The sequence below is a fragment of the Rhipicephalus sanguineus genome, chromosome 4 (genome assembly GCF_013339695.2).
Source record: "Rhipicephalus sanguineus isolate Rsan-2018 chromosome 4, BIME_Rsan_1.4, whole genome shotgun sequence".
NCBI classification, from domain to species: Eukaryota; Metazoa; Arthropoda; class Arachnida; order Ixodida; family Ixodidae; genus Rhipicephalus; species Rhipicephalus sanguineus.
The window spans coordinates 46,313,645-46,339,595 of record NC_051179.1 but is presented as its reverse complement, the minus strand read 5'-3'; the positions used below and the strand labels follow the sequence as shown (position 1 = coordinate 46,339,595).

The following is a 25,951-nucleotide window of genomic DNA, read 5'->3' as shown; positions in this document are numbered from 1 at the left end:
CTCCTACGATAACATCTAATAAGAGTTCACCAATCAAACATTACATTTTAAAATTTTTCCAAACAGTTGCATTGTCAACTGAAAATGCAACTCGTGAGGCTGGTACATACAACATTATGTCTTTAGGTAGCAGCAGGAGCAATGATGACAAACAATGGCATCCCTGGACAGCCATAGTGAAACTAGAAATACAACTGCCATCTAGCTTGTCCAAAGTGAATCTCTATGAGGCTACCCTTACCTTGAGCACAATGGTATAGATGACTCCTATGCTAGCCAGGGATGCGAGGAACAGGAGGAAGTTCTTGATGTGTCGGTTGAACTTGAAATCAACTGGCTTGGGGAACATGATGGAACGCACCAGCTCCCCCTTGGCTGTGAGAAAGCCTGGAAAAGTGGAATTCAAGAGGATGAGAAGACCAAAGTACACACATGGTTGGACAAATCAAGCAGCATCAGCAAGTACGTAGCACTAAAAAAGACGCAATAAATGTCGATAAATGAAAGCACAGCATCCTTACTTAATCTGTTAGCACAGCGGACTTACACTATTTGAAACTCCAGTTAATCAAATTTCTCAGTTAGTTCGATCCAGGCACGTAGCCAGGATTTTTTTTCGGGGGGGGCCCAAGGAGTAATTGTTCGAAAGACAGTCTTTCAATGGCAAAAACAAAAAAAAAGTTGCCTGGAAATATAGAGGGCTGGAAAAATTTCGGGGGGGGCCCGGGCCCCCCGGGCCCCCCCCTTGCCTACGTGCCTGGTTCGATCCCATTTGATGATTCCACCCAACACCCCATACATTCTGTGGGTCTCCAACCTTTATGATTTCGATACTGAAATTTATGCTTGCCAGATAATTTGGACTTTGCTGGTAAGCAAGCATACGTCTGACACCATTGGTGACCCTAACATAGGTAGTGCCTGTTTAGGTGGAACTTGGAATACAGGTACCGAATGTATCGAACACATGTCAGACATGTCATCTGTCAAAATGTGTATTTTTTACCTGCCCCAGAAAGATTTCCAAATTTTAAAGGTAACCCAGAACAAATTATTACGGCATTCATTTGATTTTTAACATCCATACATTTAAAAAAAGATAGTCCATACGAATATTTCCTATGCAGTGCAATCAGATACAAAATCAAAACCACACCATACTGGTGGCATTTGCAACCACCTACCATCAGAGTCGGTATAGCATCACTGTCAAATTCTGGTCATTTTATCAACGCTGGTCATGACAGTGGTCACTGCCATTAATTAAATTCTAATTACAGTGGCAGTGATGATGGCCAGATAGACCCTGATGGTATGTGGTTGCAAATGCCGATTAGATGCCTACCAAGAATGCCGACAGTGCAAGTTCTCGCATAGCATGGCTTTTGGTCCGATTATGAAAGCGCATTTGATTGCGACACAAAGCCGGTGACATTCCAATGAATTGCATTACAGGACAAACTAGCAAGATGGTTAGTGTAGGCATGGGCCATGAGCCAGATCGTAATAGTAGCAGAGTTGTTTAATAAATGCAGATTACCAACGTGATATGGGCCTAATAAAAGATGACACATTGCTACATGCTACATTTTTATTCCTACGAAATCGAGTGTGCATTCAATTGCTACTTTTGTTAAGGAGCTTTAATGTCATTTCAACATTAGTTTTCTACTCTAAACCATAAAAATCGTATGCACTTTTGAATTGGGGCACATTAAAATTGAGGTAATGCAGTGAGTTTAAGCAATTTTGTGCATTTAAGTGCATTTAGGCAATTTTTTTCTGACCTACCAAATAATTGAACCGCCTTTGTCAGTCCTGCCAGGGCTGAATTATCGAAGGTTGACTGTGTTCGCAGCCATGAAAAGATGATCACAAAATGAGGAATGAGCTATTTGACAAATACAACCAAGATAAACCCAAAGTTTGTCTGCTCTAAAAATACTTTATATAAGGAGTACATAGAATAAAAATCCCAGCAGAGAATGTGAGCGTAAACAATGAGAAGCACGAACGGCAAAAGCAGTCCTGAATTTTTTTCCTGCTTCAGAGCAGGAATGTTTCTATGGGCTGGCCCACACATGGCACGATTTCTCACTCAAACAACATGTGGCGGCACGGTGCAGGAATTTTTTCAACATGTGTGCGACAGCTTTTTCTCAGTACAAGTGCCCTAAATTCAGAAATTGGGACAAATGCTTCAACAGATGTGCAAAACGTGCGGACGGCACGTTTTCCTGCCATGATATTCAAGATGGCACCTCTGCCAACCTTTTGTCATCCTTGTCATTTTTATACCACACCATTCTTGTACATGTTACCTTCTCATCTTGTTTTCTGAACCCATAATCTAGGTCAACAAAAGTGCGCTATATTTGGTGTCTTGTCAATTGCAGGCGTTAGGCAAGAACAACCTCGGTAATACAGGAAACGTAAGGCACGCAGACACGAGCACAAGAGAAAGGAATTGGACAACAGAAACACTGGCTATCAAAAGAAAGGTTGCACTGAGCGAAAAAAAGGTGGAAACAAAATTTATCTGTGCATGCTCTATACACATGCAGGTCGACACAACAGATTATAGTTGAGGTAACTGTCTAAGCATGACATTTCTTCCTTATATAAGATAATTGAAGGCTGGCTCATGCACACGCCTTCATTAATGTTAACATGCCAAGCCTCAGCCATAAAAAGCATTTCTTTGTTATTATATCTACATAAAACATGCCTTACGCATTCTATGATGAACCTTTAGCAAGCTTAGCTTTCTGTAGTTCTAAGCAAACACAATCAGAATTTACGGCTGTGCACGCAAGAATAACCAGTCCGACGAGCAGCGAGTGGTAGGAAATGCCTGAACTCACCCGTGCGAACGACGACAGCCTCGACGTTTTCCGTGCCGTAGAAGCGCGTCTGGATGACTCTAGTGCCACAGAAGAGCGTGTGACGGCTGTGCTCTTTCGGGTGGTACATGACGTCCAGTGCTGGCTGTGAAGCTCCAGGGTTCGGCAGTGGTGTCTTCACGACTGGTACACTCTCGCCTGCAAAAGGAGCAAAGTGCACTTTACACAAATATGCCTAAAGAAAAAAAGATTGGCACAGTTTGCACTAGTGGTGCAAGGCTGAAACAAACGGCAGAGCTAGTGTTCGGACTCCCGAGGAAGAAGCTGCCTCCGCAAGGCCGTGTCCTTGTCCCGCTTGAACGACATGGGTTTGGCGGAAACATGTAACGCGACTAATGTTACGCGATTTCTTTGGCGGGAACATGTCATGTGACTAGTGTTCAGCAATTCTACGTCACGTGGCTAGTGTTACGTGATTTCAGCGGGAACGTCACGTGACTAGTGTTACGTGATTTTACATCGCATTCCCCTCCTCTGCCTTTTCCCTTCTTTTTATTTCTCTATCTTTGCATTTCTTTCTTACTCTCTTTCTGTCTTTCTTTGTCTTTCTGTCTTGATCTCTGTTTTTTCTATCTCTTTTTTTTTTTTGTGAACGTACGCCGGGCGCACTTGTTCGGGGAGCGAAATAGAAGATGAAGCATTGGACGAAGACAGTGCGTGCCAGCATGATGATGATAACTTTCGCGAACGCTATACAGGGGTAAGCTGAGCATAAACAGCTCCGTTGTTAAAAATATTTTCATTTCAGTTAGAAATGCTTGTATGAGAGTTAAGAACATCCAAAATTATTCTCACACCATTTCACTACCCCAGGTGAGATTTGTACACTAGATAAAAAAAAAACTGAAATTCGGCTTCTACAAAGGATGAAACAACATCTGCATTTGTATGTTTTCACATTAAACAAACTCAGATTTGGCAGGCGAACCGCTCTCGCATGTCATGGCAGTAAGCAGAACATTCAATATTGTGGAGGTGGTGATTTTAAGTGATGCATATGAATAGATACAGCCACATGAGTAGTTTTGAAGCATTCACCCTCCTTTGAAACACCGTGTACAATGTACTATCACGCTCAGTATGAGCTACATCATGCGAGCGCGTGGCCGAGCGCTTTGCAAGGTTGTACAGTGGCGCCGATCATGGCATATTTTCGAGTTATCGGGAGAGAGTGTGGCTGCTTGTGCGAGCGCGCATCGCCCCCATTTGCTTGCTTTCACCCTCGAAGTTATCATTTTCGAAGGTGATCACATCGCAGAGAAACAAAGAGGGCGAGGGTGAAAGCGAGTGGAGGCGATGCGCGCTCGCAGGGACAGCCAAACTCTCTCCCGATAACTCGAAAATATGCCATGATCGGCGCCACTGTACAACCTTTCAGAGCACTCGGCCACGCGCTCGCGGGATGTAGCTCATACTGAGCGCGATAGTACATTTTCCAAAGTCAGGAATGTTGACACACTGACAGGTTATTGACACATGGTCACACATGACGTCCAAATTTAGATTTGTCCTTCCTGAGTGTCCTGCTTGGATTCATGTGCTCAAATTTGATGCGTCACAAAATCTCAACAAGCTAGAAGACGTCAATAGCCATGTGAGCAGCAACAAATGAGCAAAACCTAGGGTGTAGAGTACAGCTGTTGATAATGTAAACTTAAAGAAGTGTGAGGAGCGAAATCTACTAATCTAATCAAACACAAATATATGGAGAAAATAAAACAGGCTTCGAGCATCAAATTCAACATAACATTCACGTCGAAGCGAAGCGCGAGGAAAACAGGACGCAGTAAAGAACACACAGGACAGGCGCTAACAGGCGCTGTTCTTTACTGTGTCCACACAAGACAGGCTCTGTTCTTTACTGTGTCCTGTTTTGGACAGATACAGGAGAGGCGCTGTTCTTTACTGTGTCCTGTTTTCCTCGCGCTTCGCTTCGACATGAATCTATACCAACTCGCCCAGTACTCTACGTTACTTCAGTTCAACATAACATATTTGTATATTTCTGAAGCAACAAACTACAAAGCTTGAGCAGAGCCTGTCTAATAAAAGATGAAACTGGGTTTGTAAATATTGACAAGTGATATGCATTGTACAACGTTCACAATTCCCGAGGAGCTTGTAAATGATAAACACCAGCTTTGAATGATCTTTGGCAATGTAGTAATGACATCACCAAAACATGTTACTACCAGATGTGCAGTCGAGTGCAAAAGTCTACAGGCAACGGAAGCACTGGAGAAACTGTGTCACTGCATCTTCTGGGGAAAGATTCCGAAGGACAAAGAAAGATTTGAATTTAGATTTCATCATACTCAACTTTCATGAAGTGGGGAGAAAAATGAAAACTATAGGCCAATTTCAATCCCACTAACTTGGTTATGGATGAGTTGTTATTTGTAAGACATATCCGCACATAAATGAATTGAAGAAATTTTGGCAATGTCAGTGGGCTGGCAATGGTCTAACTCTGTTATTAACTGCATTTAAAAAGAACCTAAGGAGATGATGCATGTACTATTCTCACGCTTAGCACATGTGATACGCAGATCCCAGACCATAACATTTGGGATATTCAGCACACCGAGGAACTGTTGCTGGCCCTCAATATTGAGGGTTCTGTGCAATTTCCAGCAAGTTGTAACGGTGCCATTTCTTTCAAATTTGGTGTAAAAATTGCACATGTACACTCAGACCTCATTATAACAAAGTCACATCTGCCACGAAAATAACTTCGTTATATCTGAAAATTCGTTTAAACGTTTATTTGTAACACTATCTATGACAAGACTATTCTTCATTTACTTCGTTATAACCGATAATTCGTTATATCGAGGTTTGAGTGTATGTTTGCTAGCACTGCGATGAATCTGCATGTATTTAAAGAGCTCGATTTTTCTTTCATCGAGCCTGCTCTGTGTATCCATACTGTATATAACCCAGCTTCCTCTGTTCTGCAAAATTTTGTTTGAGTTCACCTTTCACCGCTCTCGTTTATGCAGCTAGACCCTTGGCAATGTTCCAGAAAATCAATAAAATTTAGATACATATGGCAAAACATGGCGTTTATATATTTCTACACCCCGTTAAAAAGAAATAAAGAAACGTTTTTGTCCCCAATGTCAGCCACAAAAAAGTAGAAAGCATACAAAAAAAGAAAAAGGTTCAATAAAAATTTTTTATGGAGGTTGGAATGCACCTGTGAGCATGCTCTCGTTGACAATGCAGTTTCCAGCTGTGAGGACAGCATCGCACTGCATCACGCATCCGTTGCGAGGCACGATAAGTACGTCTCCCGGCACCAACTGCTCCGATGGGATGTTTTCGTAGACTGCGATGAACAAAAGCAAAAAAATGAAACAACAATATCAAAGGGGAAAGCGGTCGCATCCAGCAACAAGATGGCTGACATATCATGTGCAAAAGTCTTTTTTTGCACTTGTCCTTGGTATAAAATTTCTAGCGACAAACGCTAATAAGGAAAGTGGTCGTAGCAAGATGCCTGACACCTTGCATATGCGTGGCAAAGTAAAATGATCTCTCCATAATACATTACATTTTAAACAGTGTCACTACAAATGAATTGAGTCTTTAGGACACTTAAAAGGCCGCTGTTAAAGCGGGCAGAGGTTTGGTACGCAAGACAAAAAGACAAAAGGGTGGTGGTGCACGTTCGAGGCTCCCACATCAACTTCCCTGTCCCTGAAAATCACAGATTTTGACAGTGGTTTCTCTCACCTATAGTAATTATAGTTTGGTGACAAAGATTACATATCATGCTATACTAACCAAAGGCTCGGAAAAGAAAAAGGAATGTATGAGGCCTATTTCCACATGAAAATGTTTCAGATACTACAAGAAATCATATCGAGATCCATCAGCTCATTTTCTTCTTGCCGTGTTTTCTCTTCAGTCACCAATAATGCAGTATTCAAACTGAATCCATAATGCATATTCATATGCAATGTCCAAACCTGGTGAAGGTCGATTAGCTGAAGGTACGAAATAAACAAAAACGAAGCAAGATATCCCAAGCACTGCGACTCACCTCCTTTGCTTCGCTTGACTGTGACCACGTCCATAGCATGTACGGTGTCGCTCAAGGCTTTCTGACTCTGTAAAAGTGCGTACAAAGGCCACGTAAGTGATCGCAAACAAATAAAGCCTTGGACAGTCACAAACCTCAACCGGATGAAATGGAAGTTTTCCATGTTTGACCCTCAAAACATGGCAGTTTGAAGAAAGCAAAACGAACATCTAATATGCTAGAAACAATCTCTCTCCACTAAATCACGTAAGCGGATTTTGCAAAGTAATATAGCACAAAGGCAGTTCTGCACATACTGTACTACCTGCAAAGCCACGCCACAAAAATTCAAAGAAAGCTAATCCAGCATGCACCATTCAGAATAAATATCAAACAGTGCACCTTCTCAAAGAACGAGAACTGCACCACAGCTCAATAAAAAGTCATCACAGAAGAATGCAGGCAGGTTCTAACTCAAAAAAAAAAGCAATACATTAACCCCTTTGGTGTTATTTCAAGTTACATCTGTCTGAATTGCTTAAACTTCAGGCTATAACATACTGAAAGGCGTATATAACAAACCCTGTAATGTTCTAAGATGTATGTAAGACAACATGGGTACATGTACTCTGTAAAAGTGCCCTCATCGTTGCTAACACATGGTTAACAAAATCGAGTTAATTGACCCCTGACGCCATTTCACAATGGCACCAAGTATATGAATGCCAAACAAGGGCATGCTTTCTTTTTCATGCTTTAGCCCCATTACCAAACATGCACACATTACTAACTATTGCTGATTCAAGAATGCATTTCCATTAAGACTGTGAAGGTATCAGTTAACTAAAACTAGTACACTTACCAGCCTTATCTGGTACACGCCTGTGACTAGAGACAATGTAGACATGACAATGATGCATGAGGCATAGTAGTAGTAGTCATCAGAGAACCAGATGATTATGCTGAATACTTGAAACACATAGAAAGGCTCAAGAACCTGGATGGGAGGGGGGAAAGAGACAAAGCCGAACAATGAAGAAACACCGAGCGTAGAACAACTGCCACACAGACACTTCGACGTAAAGACTTCTTGAGCAGGATTCTTTAACTCATTTATTCCTCAAGCTAGAACTGAAGTGCCGTTTATCTTTTACACATGTAATGCTTTTCAAACAGCACTGATGAAATCTGACAGAGAAAGCGATATACCATTAAAATAGAATCGTCGTCAAACAAGCATCAATTAAGAACCATTAACATTTTTGCGTATAGCAGTTCTGAAGTTACATGTGGCATCTGTGTAACTTATCACAGAGCTTATACGAAACCAGAACATGCAGATATTGTGCCTTGTCACCTGACAGGAAAGAACAAAGCAAGGCAGGTTTTAAAGTCTAGCCACTATCTGCAGTTACAGAGCATGCAGCAATACTTTTAGGCCTAGCCACTTCAGGCACCGCGGCTCAAGGCTGCTTCATGTTGTACGTCTATCGGTTGAGAGAAGATTATGCAACGACGCTAACCGGAAGCAAAGCGAGGCCGAGAAAGAGCACAAGGCTGAGCATGCATCACATACAGTTTTTATACTAGGCTAACTGTACGCGCCACTGACAGCTTTTCTACTGCTCAAAGGTTATACCGAAGCGCTATAACCAAAGAGAAGTGAGAGGTATTCAAGACTAACCTCTTGAAAGAGGATACGAAAGACTGACTGTATTTGGACACTAATTACGTTATCCCCAAAAAGAACTCGTCTGAAAAAGTCAAGGAGCATCGTTTCAATCAGGGGCAGAGGCACATGAGAACAAGGCAAATAAAAACACACTCGGTCGCTACAGGCAAATATCTCCGTAAAAAAAAAAAAGACCACAGGGAGGGAACAATCAAGACATGTGCGAGAGAAACAAGAGATGTTGAGAGAGAGAGATATAGATTTTTCAGTGCAAAGACAGACTCAGGCCATGCATGATAAGCCACATACCACGGTGGGGAAGCACAAACGTGTATTATGCATGTTTCTAAACAAGATTTCAAATATGTAATACTAACCCAAGCGGTGATGATGCGTATGTACATATGAGAAGATGAAGCGCATAAATAAAAGCTCACAATACTAATAATAATGCAATTATGAATAAAAGATGATAAACACTAGATATTCTAGGCATTCGTAAGCATTCGTAAACTTTTCTTGGCAATGAAGGAAAAGCTACGGGGCGGAGCTATTGCACATGTACTTCCGCGAAGTAGTCCGGTTCAGCATGCGTTTCGAATTTAGTTTTGGTTTGTGAACTTTCCATATCTTCTGTGCTGTTTGATTATTCGAGCGGCCATCACAGTCTTAGACAGCCATTTCTTACTGAAATTCATCACAAGCTCCTTTGGCGAGTCATCGGAAAAGCTGGAGGGTGATGAGAGCTCACCTGAAGACGCCATTTTGACTGTGAGGTGCACGTAAGAGGTGCGACGTTTTCACGCGCGCAAAAACACGAAATGAAACTGCATAAAGTAAAACAAATATAAATATCTCCTTGGTGCGCATTGACCCTCTTTTCAAACAGCGTCCTGTAGAACATAAAGTAATGTTTTTTTTTTTATTCTCACGCAGAAAACACGCACGCAATCGTTGGACTATAGTCTTCAGCGGTAGCACATGCGTGGTTCGGCTCTGTAGCCTTCCCTTCATTGCCAAGAAAAGTTGTCCGCAATTATGGCAGACATTTTACATGAGGTGTAAAAAAGCACGCGTATTAAGAACATAACCAGCACCCCCTGCAGGCTGCGAGTGGAAATGGATGCGTTTCCAGTGGAGATATTCTTTTTTTTTTAACTAAAAACATCGTAGTGACCATCATTTAAATATGTTAGCATGAAACATATTCCGCAAGTCTCGCCCACATCCCAAATCGGTGACATTGTTTTTGCGTGCTAAAAACCAGTACAGAGTTATGTGTGTTATCTGAAGTGTGGAAATTTATCTGGATGAATTTTTGAGCACCCAGCACAATGCATTTCTACTGTTCGGTTCATGTCTATGCATAAAAATTTAGGCTGCACTTTCATTGCACTACAAGAGTAAAGTATATGCTCTGTGTGCAATACAGTGGAAATACTAGAGTAAAAATGTTGAAAGGCAGGGGGGGCTCACACCAACACACAGAGAATGTCTGCCCCTCTGTCTACCTTAAAGTGCTTGTCATATAAACACATCTTAATTTAAATGCGTGCCAAGTTTTATAAAAAAATATGCAGTGTACACAGTTAAAAGCACATGTCATACTTCTTTTGAAGCAGTACAAGACGTTCACTGCATGCAATTCAATCCTGGGAATCTTCAATTTCTAGGGGTGTGCGAATATTGAAATTTTAGAATACGAATCGGATAAGGCACAAAAACTGTTTTTGAATAACGAATATGAGTGTGTCGTTAAAAATTTGCAAAACAGGAAGTCACAATAGCTTTTATTACACTTTTAAAATGAATTAGTGAAACTGCATTCTGTTAGGCTGCAGCATACTGAAGGAGACTGTGGTAATTCACTCATTACAAACTATCATGCAGAAAAATTAACTGCTTGACATTTTCACAAGGTAAGCACTCTGTATGAGATGTAACACATCTCAAAGTGGGAAAGAGCATTTCTCATGGAATAAAGGTGGCAGAATGCAATGTAATGCTTGCTTAAAACCAGTATTTATTAGCAATGTTTTACTGTAAAAGTTATGAATGCTTAGCATTTGCAAGTCGTCACTCGTTCGAATATATGAATTTGTCCGAATATTTGTCTCTTTAACCATATTCAAGAAAATTCAAATCTGCATTTTTCAAATACAATATGCTTCAAATAAGGAACATATCCGATTCGTATTCGAAATTTTGATATTCGTACATCCCTAACAATTTCTACTCGCGTCATGTCAGTTCTGAACACACATTACATTTAAATACTTTTAAAAGTAGCAACCAACAGTGACACAAACAACTACATCAGGGCCATAAAAAAAAGGGAGGTGACAAGCAATAACAGATTTGAATGTAAGCGAAGAAAAGGAAAAGAGCAGTTGCACGAAGTTGGATGCACAAAATGACAAGTGTGGCGCTGGGCTTCTCATTTCTTGCCAGAGTGAAACTAAAGTCTTTAATTTACTGGTCATAAATACAGGATAAGAAATATATGCCAAAGCAAATTTGAGTGCAAGATTACATGTCTACGTGCGACTAGGAACTGAGAATGTAAAGCAGCAGCTGTCGAAGCACATTTATCAGCATGTAAATTCTTAGTAACCGAGTTGATGCCCATCGTTCAATCATTAACATGTTCGCCAAGTCAATTAGGTCAAAAGTACAATAAGTTTTCAGACAGATCTTAAGTTATTTTCTAAGCTTGTGAAGAAGTCCTTATCAGTCTTCTAAGCTTATGGTAATACACTGCAATGGGTAGCTTAGCAACTGTATTATAATTACAATGCCAATTAACTATAATTTGTGATGACCATGTCAAATCGTGCAGTGCATGTTTGCTAGAGAACCAGTTGTACTAGCTTGGACTTTTACTCAATGAGCGGACACATATTAAAAGCTAGCACTGCTCTTGCAAAAACATTAGGAGCATTGTCCTGCACCCGTTAGGCTCCAATTCAGAATTAATGTTAACAGTGTCAAAGTTTGAGAGCGTTACTACTGCTGTATGTGCAAGGAACGTGCTTGGTAGCTGCCAAGAGACAAGTCATAAGTCGTGAATTACAATTTTATATTACCCACTGTGCCACGTCTACTTGAAATGCATGAAGGCTATCTACTCGTCAAATTTGTCACTTCTAGCAAGCTAATATTTTCTTTCTTCAGCTGGTACGTTTCAGGTTTGGCGTGGCAAGCATTGTAGCTGGGTTCCTCTATGTTTCCAGGGACCGTTTCACAAATGGCAAGATCAGAGACAAACGAGCCTCACACCGAGAACGGGAACAAAACTTTTGTACACTACCTAACCACTTGCTCCGGGAGCGAAAGGCCCTTCTGCTGGTGAAAGTAAGAACACGTCACATTTTTATCGAAACCCCTCAACCTTGCGAATGCCTTGAGCTCGGCATCCCAGATGTAGCGGATCTTCTTGTTCTCAAAGTAGACTAAGCTCTCGGCCGGCTGCATCGAACCCTGAAACGGCAGAGGAGCACGATGAATACTGGAATGCTCTCTTGGCGGTTTCAGCACCCCACGTGCAAACATGTCGGTCGGCACCGAGGCAACGCAGAGCTGGGGGTCCTGAATCGCCCAGGTCAGGCTGGCACAGTTATGCTATGTGTCTCAGCAAAAGACTTTCAGTCATTTGTGAAAGCAATGTTGTGAAGACAAAAGGAAATTGTCGGGGAACATGGTAAAAGTTATCCCTTAATGATGGATGCTGTCCCACACACGTGTAAACTTGCCTTTTTTGGCACTAATGTATTCTTGACACACTGTATAAACTAATGCATTCTTGACACTTCGGGCGGTTACTACAGGTTCCTTTTAAGGACAAGTCCTTTGACCCAAAAAAAAAGAGGAGTAATTCTGAAGCCATTTGTTAAAGCTAACAATAACTGTCAAAGTCCTTCATAATAAAGTACTCAGGGCCTTCAAAATACTTCGTTACACAGGTGAGTTAATTGTAAAGGTATTGCACTACAATGCTCGCAATTTAGCCAGAACGTAAGGAACCGTAAGTTGTGCGAAAAAGATACAACCTCTTTGTCTACACAACAATGCTTTTGACCTAGGTTGATAAAGTACTTATTACTGAAAGCTTTTGCTGACACACCAGTTACAATCCAGAGGAACTTTGCACAAGGAAGGAACAGGACCAAGGACAGAGAACACATGCAATGGCGGATGCAAAGAGTGCTGCTTCGCATTCTTTTAATCGGCCAAGGACAGTTACAAGCTGTTCGTGTGTCCATGCTCCTGTCTGCTCCCAAAGACAAAAAGCTTTCCATATATCATGCTGTGGTATGCTCTAAAACATGACGAGACTGCATGCAGCTTTCATTAAAATATACATTTCATCTTACTGACAGCCTGACAAATCAAAGAGGCAGGACTCTTATTTGAATTCAAGCGAATCATACTTAATACTGCAATCAATAGCCATTGATTCAAACCGAAGATTACGGTTCTCCTATTAAAATTCTCGACAGAAGTGCGCTGCTATGAGCCGGGCATCTGACAAGAGATGCTCAACACTGGTTCGTTTAGTTAAGCTAAACACAAATGCGTATACGGCACTTCAAAAAGCTTCAGAGCAGCAAGTCACAAAAATAATTAGTACAAATGTACAGCATTAAAGATCTTTGGCAACTTAGTCTTTTTTAAGGTTGCAGTACACTTATGAAACTCCAACAAGTAAAAATATAAAGTTGAAGATGATAATAACATCTGCATCGCAAAACTGGTACTACAAAATGTACACTGACACTGTGATGGAGTTTGCCTTATATAACAGTAAGATACTCTGTTTGAAGAGCATCTTCCATTATCATCGTGTAAGCTGATGCGCACAGTAAACAGCACTTTGTGTTTGCACATGTCTCATCACTAAAAAAGGAGCAGTCACTACTCACCCCCGCTTTCAACATCACAAGTTCATCAAGTTTGTTTGACTCTTGAAGAGGGGAATCTGCTTGGCCTGTTACAGATAGCATAAGTGACACACTGCAAAAGAAAGAAAAAAGAGGGTCACTATATTGCTGAAAATGTTATGCGAGAATTCTAGACATCGCGTTGTCTGTTTCTTCCAAAACTAGTTGGCATCAGACTTCAGGTGTCTGAACAAGCTTAAATGACTAGCTCATTTACTTGTTCCCAAACTGACTTCTTTTATACTGTGTGAAGTAGAAGTTTCTAGTGCAAGAAGAAGTTCTGACATATCAAGTCGCTTTCGCACAGCACTATTTTTAATGCACTGGGAAGAAGGTTACGCTTTTTAAAATTTTGTTATTTCGTCCCAATGTAGTTCCTAAAATATTGCATCAGGTCCAACTGCCCAACTTGCGATTACACAAATAATCACTCAAATCATCCATCAGGCAAATTTGTTCAAATAAAGAAGCATGGGCTCTGGAAATTCACCCTTTGTGAATGGCCGGGATAGAAAGTGCAGGTGGCAGTTAGCCTATATTAGAAGCATGGAAACACTTTCTTGTAAATTTAGTAGGCAACGATAATTTTTTTTTCCTATTGCGCGAATATCAAGGAACCTGTTGCTCTCGTAGTGCGAAAGACGAATTCACTCGTTTAAAACAACAAACACAATTGAGTGACTGTACTTACTTGACTTCAGAGGGCAGGATAGTTCGAACTTTTTCTACAAAAAGCTGCTTGTACTGATCCTGAAAATAAGAGATGAGCAACGAAACATGAGGTGGAATTTCAATTAAGAGCCCAGTTAATTAGCAAAGAAAAAACAATTTCAAAACACGAAGAAAGCTTAGAAAAAACAAAACTGGCAGACCGGGCGAGTCTTAATCATTCAAATGACGCAGCACACAAAGAACAAACAAAGGACAAACACATCTACACACACACAAACAGAGAGGAAGGCAGGACACTTGTCCTGTGTCCCTTTAATTTTACATCTTTTCTGGCATTCTACTTCATATCGTATATACAAAAATGTGTGTCCTGACACACACGCTCTGCTGAGCATAGAGCTGGAGATACCCATCGTAATAAGTTGTACAGACATACAGATTGTCTCGCGCCCACCATAACATCAGCGAACCAGTGGCCCCAAGAAGCTTCCGGCCATTTGCCTTTTCAGTCAGCTATGACGGAACAAAATGTGTAATTAAATTTTGGATGTAGAGAAAGTGCACTTTTATGTCCTCAAGCACACAAACAAAAAAACCGCATATTGTCTTCGAGACTAATAACAATAAATTTTCTTGTATGAAACTTGAACTGAGTGCAAGAAAAAAGTGGCTAATATCTGTGGGCTTCTGTCTCAATGCACTCCTTTGCCTTTTCTGCCAGCTAACCTTAAAGGGACACTAAGGGCAAATAACAATTTATGTCAGAGTGAAAGCTCAATGTATGACAACTTCTAAAACGGCAATACTATCAACAGCAGTGCCCTACTTACCGAGAAATTAAGCTAAATGCATCACATGATGAGCGCCACGAGTGAGACATTTTCGAAGTGATCCCGATGACATATGAGAGTCTGCCTACAATAAATCACTAGTAATCAAACTAGCAGCAATAAAAAAAGAACCTTCCGTGCATCAAAAGACGTAATAAAATGATGTTTGTTCGTTTCCGTTTGATTCATGGAAAAAAGAACCTCTGTGGCGTTGCCATGGGGAACAGCGCGCGTGGTTCAAAGGTTCCATTTTCGCCGAACTGCGCTTCGCCCTGTGCCCTGCTTCGCTCACGCGGTCGCGTCTCAGTGGTAGTTTCAAGATCGCGTACTGCCGCGTGTGTTTTGCGCGCTCGTGAAAGTCGCTCTGACAGAAAGTTCGACAAAATGACGCATGCAACGACGCCGGCACTACGAGCCCTCAGCAGCATACCGCGTTCATCGGGGCTCAAGTCGCTGAATTGGAGCCCAGCGTCGCAAGCCAATGTCTCGTTGTCAAGTTCTCTGTCCACATCCATTGCGGCGATTGCGGCAAGCTTCAATGGCTTCGATGGCCGCGTTGTTGCTGCTGTGGGTCCCGCTACTTTCGCTCTGCTGCTACTAGTGTCGGCTGCCGCGCAGTAAAGGCGGGCAACGTTGGGCACGGCAACAGTGACGTATGAAAGTCGGATTTCAGGCGGGTGATTTGAAGTGCGCTAACGCGATGTGGACCACTAAAACGTGATTTTATTTCAAAATAAGCTCTTCCTTGGCATAAAAGTAGCACTACGAGGTTTCTGGACAGCTATTTCAACAATCAACGTCGACTTAATATTTGCCTTTAGTGTCCCTTTAACAGACTATGCCAGTAGACAAAACTGAAAGCTCCACGTTTCTACAAAACAAAACGCTCACGTCTCTTTACTTTTTTTCACATTGCTCTAGAAGCTCCATAACCGAAGCACGTGCTTGCTAGTCAGCCAAGAAATAGTACCTAATCTTGTTGACAATGTTTTCATTCGCCTTACTCAAATAAACACTGCTTTGTTTATTATGAGACTAAAAAAAACAGACTGAAGTCGTACGAAAAATTAAATTATTGTTCACTTTACAAGAATCTCTTCTTTCTTCTTTTTCTATTCCTTAGACAGCACCACAGTTTCTGCACACTTGTTTTCCAAGGTAAACAAGGCGTCCCTGATGAGTGTTGGTCCATATGTGGCCGCAAACTCACCGTTTAGTTCCTCAAGGAAAATATACCCTAAATGTGATACTGAAATGCACATTGAACAATCAAAATGTCTCTCCCATTCACATTTTTTATGTACTGTACGTTCTCCTAAACATGTTCACTTTGCAAGCAAGCAAAACCAAAACTGGAATTGAAATTGGCTGGAAGCTGATTTCTACACAAGCAGAGTACTACAAGCGTACTACAAGTGGAGTAACACGAATCCGCAGAAGCCCCGCCTCAGTAGCCTACACTCTACTGCCAAGACGTCCTTAAGTATGATGGCAGTCTACTAAACAGCATCGTTTCAATCGCCATAGGACAAGTGAAAACGCACCACGAGCAACACTCTGATGGCCTGTTGGAGAGAGCAGCGTCGGTGTGTGCAGTAGAGCCACCAGGCGGGGTGCCAGTGGAAGAGGAGCCGCAGCAGGCCAGCCGTCAGCAGCATGCCGCACCAGGTGGCCAGGGTGCGACAGCCGTCCGGTTGGTACCCAAACACTTCCTGCGAGACAAAAAACAAGGACAAAGCATTATTCGCAGCACGAATGAAGTGCCAGGCTTTGAAGAATGCCACTCTATAGAATGAGATAGAGTGGTTATTCTATCCGTCATCATCATCATTTATTGTTCCCTTAATTAATGAAAGGCCCCTGCTTGGGGCATTACATAAGGAAGGTACATATTCGGAGTTCACGAAGATCGGTGAGTGGAAATAAACCCGCGTGAGCAATTATTCATTGAATAAAAAACAGCTGAACAAACAAAGAAAAATAGCATACACATGGTCAATCAGGAATCCCTGACACAAAATTACAGAACTAAGGTATCTGCACAGCATACATACAATGGAACAAAAGATAATTCAGGAACACTTGGTACAGACAAGGTGAAAAATGAAGCATTATTGAAGCAAGGCAAAGCAAAGGTGAGCAATGGTTAACGCAGTGAATAAATTGGTTGTGAAAGTAATAAATCGCGGAAGTTTGTATGGGCACGTTCAAGGACGACCGATTCGGGAAGCTTATTCCATTCTGCTATAGCGATAGGTAACATGATCCAATGCGATTCCTTTTTGATGCTTCATCAGTGGTCCAAGCAGCACGGTCCAGTCACGTTATGGTATGTGTGCGACAGAGAGAGAAGGAGAGAGCGCCACAAAGTGTGCCGTAGTTCACTCGCACTGTCACGAGGCAGTCTAGAAACAGTATAAACATCCTGGAGAGCGACCTAATCTATTACTCCAAACATGTGCGCCTGTCACATTCAAGGTTACGTTGCGCAAACGCTGGCAGAAAGTGTGCACAGTATTCCCCAGCTGTCAGCAAAATCCAGAAAAAGCAGCGATGTTGATCTACGTTTATTCCTCATGGATGATCGAGGTGGGAAGGCACGCAAACATTTGGATGCAAAACAAGCGACAGATTCGAAAAAAAAAATGAATACTTAACATCTTCTACACTCTCCTGTATTAATTGTCCCCTAATTGGCAGAAAAAAAATAAAAATACAAAAATTTGCGATCATGACTCTAACCAGAAAAACGAAGCAATCTAATTTCACGTCTGCAATTAAAGGGGTACTGACACGAAAATTTCCATTTGTCATTTTCTTGTGTCAAATGAAAGGCCAAGCCCTCAAGAGCCTAGAAAATGTACTACTAAGCGTCCCTTTTACTCCGAAGGAAATCTGCCTGCCAATGGAACACAAGCGCCCTCGCCAGAGCAAATGGTAGGAGGCGCTAGCATACATCTGCTTCGCAAGCGCCCAGCATTCCTCGCCGTTCCCGCAGTTTTCGCCTTCACGGGCGCGAGCGGAGAGAATGGGCGCGATCGGACAGCGTATTTTATCGCACACGCGGTACGCCACGCTCTGCGCACGCGCGTGGAGCTTGCGACTTCCGGTCGAATCCGCCGCTTTTCGCGGAGTAGAGAGAGCTGCTCCGTGGAGTGAGATCTGCCAATGAAACATACAGGGACCACTCTCAATCCGCCAATGGAACAGACTTGCTCCGAATGGAGCAGAAAAACTGCTACCGGAAGTGCTCCGAATCTGCCAATGGAATTCACCATTAGGCGAAACCGAAACTGATCGCACCGTGCGCGCAGGAAATCCGTCATCCCTGTCACGTGAGACCGGAAGCTCACGTGACAATATGTGAGAAAAAAAAAAAAGGCACGTCAGAGATAAACGGCAAGTCCTCCTCTTATTTTTTGCGTTTTGTGTGTAGTGCTTACCTGTTTCTTTCGCGCCGTACCCAAAAAACCGCAATTTCCACGTTTTGTTTCACTGTACAGTAGGCGGCAGTCACTGCGGCGCTACTTTTCGCAGACAAGCGAACAAGTTTTTGTACTTCTTTTGAGTTTTTCCGGACCATCTTCTGCTGCGACACGCCTTTTTCAAAAACTGTCACGTGAGCTTTCGGTCAGACATGACAGGGATGACGGATTTTCTGCGCGCCCGGGGCACTCAGTTTCGGTTTCGCCTAGATGGGGGGCCTCGAATTAGGTACGTATTTCGCAAATTTTTAAAGAATTAGCACGTCACAAATTTCACATCCTACAACTCTTCCATATAAGCAACGACCCTAAAGTTAATAATTAAGAAGTTGACCCTTTGCCTAGCGAAGACGAGCTGGACTCGTCCACCATGAAACAAGCATTTTAAGCTACCCTGATTCATTTTGCTGTGTTCTCTTTGCCTTCAAGAGACCAAGCTGTAAAAAAAAATTAAAAACGCGCCCAAAGCACGCATTTTGGTCGAGAGAAGACCTTATTCATATAAATGGAATTAGAAAATGGCGTACTCCCACGTGCGCAAGCGGTGCGTGCGTGACGCTTGTTTGCCGAAGCTTCGTCAAATGAAGAATTTTAGTTTTTCTGCCAGCATGGCAGCGAATAAACATAGCAGCACAGTTTATCTAAATCATCAGTTTCGGACGACGACCGCGTATCGGCACTGGATTCCCTTAGATGTAAGCAAACCCTGACCGGCGCGTCCAAGGTTTGTTCGCACGGACTCGCTTCCCTGCACTTTATTTTTTGATTAAAAAGAGACATTTTCTACGCCGAAGACTGGAGAGGCTAGGGCACTTTCCGTGGTACAGTGCAGTGAAACCAATCTTCTGCACATTTTCAAAAAAAAAAAAAAAAAAGAAAATATGTTGCGCGTATCTTGCGAATAACACGCCTTCGAATAATTTTTTTTAGTTGTTTCAAGACACGTAGAATCAAATAAGCAAATATAAAAAACGGTATTTTGGTATTGTTTTTGCCCCCCCCCCCAAAAAAAAAAGCGCGGTAGGAAAAGGGTTAATTAATGAGTTTTTGTTAATTACTCACTTGAATGTGACTTTAGGTGGGGCAAAGTTTTTCTGCCACGGCACAGAGTTCGCTTGCGAACTTTTTCCGGCTGATAAAGAAGGTCCGCTCCCACCCGCAAAAGGTGGGAGCGTAGTCTTGACTTGCTACCTAACAGTGATCCTGTATGAGGGTGCTGCTTCCTGATGCGCGCTGCAGTCTAGTCACCTGTTATTTTTAATATTTCGATGATGATGATTAGTGGGGTTTTTTGGCGCAAGGGCCATGGGTGGCCAAAGAGCGCCATGTCTTTTATGTGGTGTTAGCGATGACCAGTGATACAATGATAGGGTGTATTGTGGCTGTATATAGGCCTAAAATCAAGCGCTATAAAGAAGCGTAAAAATGTGTATACAGTCTAAAATTATGGCAGTGACAAGTGGTGTGATCTATGGTTGTGGCCTAAATGACGAGTGATCATGGTATTTACAAGTGAAAAACGGGATAACAGCACGAGTGCCTCCTCAAGGCCTTTGATCCCAAAGGCCGGGAGGCAGGTGCTTCCTTTGATGGAAACCGTAGCTGCAGCCTCAATCATGAGGCCGCGCTACGGAGCGCCTGGAAAAATAACGTTAAAATTGTGTAGATCTTTTAGGAATGCAAAAAGGGACTGATATTTAAAATGGGGTTCTCTCCCAATGAACATAACAGGATGGAGTGGGTGCTGCAGGTATATAGATGAAAAATGCTTTTTTCTGAGAGCGTCTAGTTCCCTGCATTGCAGTAAGGTGTGGAGTACAGTGAGGGGGTCGCCACAATGGTCACATACAGGTGGATCGCCTCCGGACAGAATGTATGAATGTGTACTGTATGTGTGGCCAATCCTAAGTCTGCAGAGTGTAACTTCTGTGTGGCGTGATTTTGATACTGGCGGCCAGTTACCTAGTTGCGGCTTGATAACGTGCAGTTTATTTTGTGTGTGCCTATCCCATGTGCTCTGCCAAAAGGCCCTGAGCTTTCTTTTGAGGAATGGTTTTAAGTCTATTGGAGGGATAGCTACAGATGTATTGGGACTGTTTTCGTGGGCGGATGCTGCTAGCTGATCCGCCAACACGTTGCCTTGTATCTCGCGGTGCCCTGGCACCCAGCACACTACGACGTGCTGTTTAAGTGAGTAGATCGTGCATAAAATAGAGTAGAGCGAGACAAGGACCGGATTTGTGTGTTTTGTCATAGTTTTTAAAGCTTTCACTACACTTAATGAATCCGTGTATATCACTGCCTTTTGTAGTTTTAATTGTTTTATGTGTTTAACTGCCGCAAGTATCGCATAGGCTTCTGCCGTGAAGATACTGGAATCAGGGTGCAGAATACCGGAATCGGAAAAGGATGGACCAACGGCTGCGTACGACACAGAAGTGTTAGACTTTGAGGCATCTGTAAAGAACTCAGGGTGTGGGTACTTGTATTGTAATTCAAGGAAGTGTGTACGGATATGTGCAAGTGGCGCATGCTTGGTAACTTCGACGAAAGAAAGATCGCACTCTATAAGCTGCCACTGCCACGGCGGGAGATAGGCAGCGGGAGCCATTAGACAGTGTTCGAGAAGTGGCACACCCATTTCTTCAGCTAGGCTCCTCACACGAAGTGAGTACGGCTGTCTCATTGAAGGACGGTTGTGAAAAAGTTCAGAAGCAGACAACTCATTGATTGTAGTGTGTGATGGGTGTTCGTTGTTTGCGTTCACCTTCAGGAAATATACAAAAGATAGGTAAGATCTCTGAAGGTGTAGCGACCACTCGTTCGATTCGACGTAGAGGCTTTCCACGGGGCTGGTGCGAAAGGCGCCCGTAGATAGCCGAATGCCTAGATGGTGGACAGGGTCAAGCATTTTTAGGGCGCTTGGTGTCGCAGACTGGTAGATTATTGCCCCGTAGTCTAGGCGAGTGCGTATGAGGCTTTTATACAAATTTATCAGACATTTCTTGTCACTACCCCACGCAGTGCGTGACAATACTTTTAGAACATTCATTGTTTTATGCACTTGTGTTTTATGTACTTGATGTGTGTTATAAAGGAGAGTTTCGTATCTAGGATAAGCCCTAGGAACTTGTGCTCTGTTTCTACCGACAGACGCTGTCCATGTAGGCCAATATCTGGATCGGGATGGAGGCCTCTCTTTCGGGAGAATAAGACGCAAGTACTTTTTTGTGCATTCAGTGTAAAGCCATTTTCGTCTGCCCATCTAGAGATCTTGTTTAAACCTAGCTGGACCTGCCGCTCACACATCGAGAGGTTGCACGATTTAAAGCCGATCTGTACATCATCGACATATGTGCAGTAAAACATATTCCGTGGGATGCAAAGACGCAAGGAATTCATTTTGATTATAAAGAGTGTACAGCTAAGTACACCACCCTGTGGCACTCCGGTTTCTTGAAGGAATGGTCTTGATAGAACATTTCCTACTCGGACACGGAACGTACGATCCGACAGGTAGCTCTCTATTATATCTAGCATTCTACCACGTACACCAAGGTGGGACAGGTCTCTTAGTATTCCGAAGCGCCATGTTGTGTCGTAAGCCTTTTCCATATCGAGGAACACAGAAAGAAAGAACTGCTTGTGGGCGAATGCGTCACGGATTTGTGCCTCGATACGTAACAAGTGGTCGGTGGTGGATCTACCCTCGCGAAATCCGCACTGGTACGGGTCAAGTAGATTGTTTCTTTCCAGGAAATGCATAAGTCGGCGGTTTATCATCTTTTCGAAAAGTTTACACAGGCAACTTGTAAGTGCGATGGGCCTGTAACTCGCAACGAAGGATGGATCCTTGCCCTGTTTAAGAATGGGAACGACGATCGCCTCTTTCCAAGACGAGGGGATCTCGCCGGAAAACCAGATGGCATTGTACAAGGAAAGTAAGGTTTTTTGCGTTTCGGCAGGTAGGTTTTTCAGCATGTCATATACCACACGGTCGGAGCCTGGGGCGGAACTACTGCAGCAGGTTAGCGATGCCTGCAGCTCAGCTAAGGAGAAAGCTCTGTTGTACGCATCGTATTTTGTGGATTTGCGCTCTAATTTCTGTTTTTCTATTGTTGTCTTGTAGCGTTGGAAAGCCTCGGAATAGTGCGACGAGCTGGACACTTGTTCGAAATGTGCGCCTAGAAAGTTTGCTTGGTCTTCTATGCTGTCGCCTTGTGTGTTTACTAGAGGCAGTGAATGTGTTTGTCGTCCTTCTACCCTACTAATCATGTTCCAGAGTTTGCCTTCTTGTGTGTATGAATTGATGCCTGATAGAAATTTTTGCCAACTCTCTCTTCTAGCCTGTCGGCGCGTTCTCCTGCCTTGAGACTTGATAATCTTAAAATTTGTAAGGTTCTCCGCTGTCGGGGAGTCGCGAAGCAAACTCCATGCTTTGTTTTGTTTCTTACGCGCATTTCTGCAATCACTGTTCCACCATGGAACTCGTCGTTTTCCAGAGTGTCCACTTGATTGTGGAATACATTTGGTTGCGGCATCAATCAGAAATGATGTAAAGTATTCTACAGCTGCGTCTATGCTTAAGGAAGACATGTCCGTCCAACTTAACAGTGTAACTTTCCGAAACTGTTCCCAATCGGCCTTCTTAATCTGCCATTTTGGAACCTGATGGGGACATTCATTAGTAATTGGTGTGTTCAGAAGTATTGGAAAGTGGTCACTTCCGTAAGGATTATTGATAACTTTCCATTTAATTAGGGGCAGAAGTGATGGAGACGCTATGCTGAGATCTATGGACGAGTATGTTCTGTTTGCAAGGCAGTAATATGTTGGTTGTTTTTTATTCAAGAGACATGCGCCAGAAGAGAAAAGGAACTGTTCAATCAGACGACCTCGCGCATCGCAGCGAGAGTCACCCCATAGACTGTTGTGTGCATTCAAGTCTCCAAGGACCAGAAATGGTTCTGGAAGTTGGTCTATTAAGGACTCGAATTCATATTTTTGGAGTTGGCACTGCGGGGGTATGTAAAGTGAGCAGATTGTGATCAGTTTGTTGAATAGGACGGCTCGAACAGCCACTGCCTCAAGGGATGTTTGGAGTGGTAAGTGGGTACATGCAATTCCTTGGTTAACTATAACGGCTACGCCACCGGATGACGCCACAGCATCATCCCGGTCCTTTCGGAATATGACATATTGGCGTAGAAAATTCGTGTTTTTGGATTTTAAATGTGTTTCTTGCACACACAGCACTTTTGGTGAGTGTTCATGTAGCAGCTCTTGGATATCGTCGAGGTTTCTTAGTAGACCTCTGACGTTCCATTGTATAATTTGTGTATCCATTTTGAGTGTAAGTTAGTGCTGTGTGTACTGGAAGAACTATTACCTTAAGTCACAGAGCCCTTTCCAGGCCCTGTGATGCGGGCTTTTTCTTTTTGGCGCGCTCCAACGAGCTGCGCCGCTCCTTCGGCGCCTGAGACGCCGTTGGGCTTGCCGTTGTGTCCATCACCTCGGCAGAGGCGCTGGATGCCCGGTCGCGGCTTACGCGGACGGGTGTCAGTGTTTTAGGGCTTTCTGCCTGAACAGAAGGCCCTGGGCCTGCAGATCCGGAGGCCTGCATGCCCTTTGGTTGCGGAGCAGTACGGGCTGCTTCCGCTGAGGGGGCAGATGGCGCTACTGCCCGTCCACTGTGCGTGGTACGTGCAGCCGCCGCGAACCTTTGTGACACTGCCCCCTTGCGTGCCACGTCCGCGAATAGAGTTCCCTGTGGAAAAGAAAGGCGTTTTCGCGCCTCTCTAAAGGAGATGTTTTCCGTTACCTTGAGTGTTATTATTTCTTTCTCTTTTTTCCATGAAGGACAGCTACGAGAGTATGCTGGGTGAGCACCTTCGCAGTTTGCACAAAGGGGAGTTTCCACACAGTCGTCTGCAGGGTGATCGTGTGAACTGCACTTAGCACAGGTTTGACGGCCGCGGCAGCTCTGAGAGCCGTGACCGAAACGCTGGCACTTAAAGCAACGCCGCGGGTTTGGGATGTAAGGTCTGACCTTAAGCTTCAGGTAGCCTGTTTCAAGATATTCTGGAAGGGTGCTTGTGGAAAATGTGATAATCAGGTGTTTTGTCGGGATTTCTTTGTCGTCACGTCTGATTTTAATTCGCTGTACGTGCGTTACATGATGTTCACTCCAGCCCTCAAGGAGCTCACTCTCAGTCAAGTCCAACAGGTCTTGGTCAGATACTACACCTCGCGAACTGTTGAGGGATCGGTGTTGTGTAATAGAGACAGGGGTGCTTCCAAAAGAGGCAAGTTTTGAAAGTTTTTCATACTGGGTCTTACTTTGAACTTCTAGCAAAAGGTCCCCACTAGCCATTCTTGTAGCCTTATAGCCTTGACCGAGTGTGTCGGTGAGGCATTTCGATACAAGAAAAGGAGAGATCGTTCTTGCGTTCTTTTCTAGTGTTTCGCAGTGGATTACGTGGAACCGTGGAAAATTTTCTGTGGGTTTGAACAAGGCGTTGAAAGTCTCTTCGGTGCGCCCTCTCTTTGTGAGACGGCGATCATTCAGGGGAGGAAATGAGGTTGAGGCCATAGATTATGTATAGTTTCGGCAGCCATGCCAGCCGCCCACCATGGAGCCCAACATGGGGACGCGACAACACTTATATTGCTATAAAGTATGTCTACGCCAGCTGTACACAGCTACTATAACCAAATATAATGTGCCCAAGAGAGGGCACATACACAAGGTTAACCCTCGCCGCCAAGAAAAACGGAAGTAAATTGAAGAGAGGAGCAGACAGGAAAGATTAAAAGTAAGAGAAAGACGAAGATGTGGGGAGAGAAAGAGATAGGAAAAGGCGACTGCCGATTTCCCCTGGGTGGGTCAGCCCAGGGGTGCCGTCTACGTGAAGCCGGGGCCAAAGGGGTGTGTTGCCTCTGCAGGGGGGCCTTAAAGGTCCAATCACCCGGCATTGGCTCAACCCCCAGGATCCCCTTTTCCCTGGACACGGCTAAGCCACGCACGACTAGGCGTGGGAGGGGGTCGAAACCCCCCCGTTAGCTCGGGTCCGTGGTGTCGCTACACACCAAACGCCTGCTTGCGCAGACGCCCCTGCGGGGATTTTTTTTTTTTAATATTTCGCGTGCTTTCTTTATCAGCCGGAAAAAACGAGCATGTAATTAGTACGTTGCTGAAAATAGCGCAGTTAGATGTCATTTTGGTATGCCTCATTAACATTTTAATGATTAGGTGAGTATTTGTCGAGTTAGAAACACAATTAAGGACTAATTAACTAAATCTCATTAAGGAAAAAATTAGTAGTGTCTACTACAGTTTGCTGGGAACAATATGCATTAGGCGTGCTTCGCGTAACGACGTTCCTTTTTTTTTTTTTAAACTGTTCTGCGTGATATCTGGGA

At 43.3% G+C, this 25,951-nt stretch overlaps 1 protein-coding gene across 2 annotated transcripts in view; it reads right to left on the bottom strand.

Annotated features, from left to right (window-relative positions):
* Positions 1-25,951, bottom strand: part of LOC119389891 (polyamine-transporting ATPase 13A3) — a 145,187-nt gene that overhangs the window by 37,808 nt on the left and 81,428 nt on the right. For both annotated transcript variants that reach the window (XM_037657310.2, XM_037657309.2), the window contains exons 3-12: positions 16,589-16,756; positions 14,234-14,292; positions 13,525-13,615; positions 11,913-12,082; positions 8,615-8,684; positions 7,793-7,927; positions 6,952-7,018; positions 6,103-6,234; positions 2,865-3,041; positions 242-387 (exon numbers count right to left, since the gene is read on the bottom strand). In XM_037657310.2, coding sequence (XP_037513238.1) covers positions 242-387; positions 2,865-3,041; positions 6,103-6,234; positions 6,952-7,018; positions 7,793-7,927; positions 8,615-8,684; positions 11,913-12,082; positions 13,525-13,615; positions 14,234-14,292; positions 16,589-16,756 — 1,215 coding nt within the window. The remainder of the gene's footprint in view (positions 1-241; positions 388-2,864; positions 3,042-6,102; positions 6,235-6,951; positions 7,019-7,792; positions 7,928-8,614; positions 8,685-11,912; positions 12,083-13,524; positions 13,616-14,233; positions 14,293-16,588; positions 16,757-25,951) is intronic.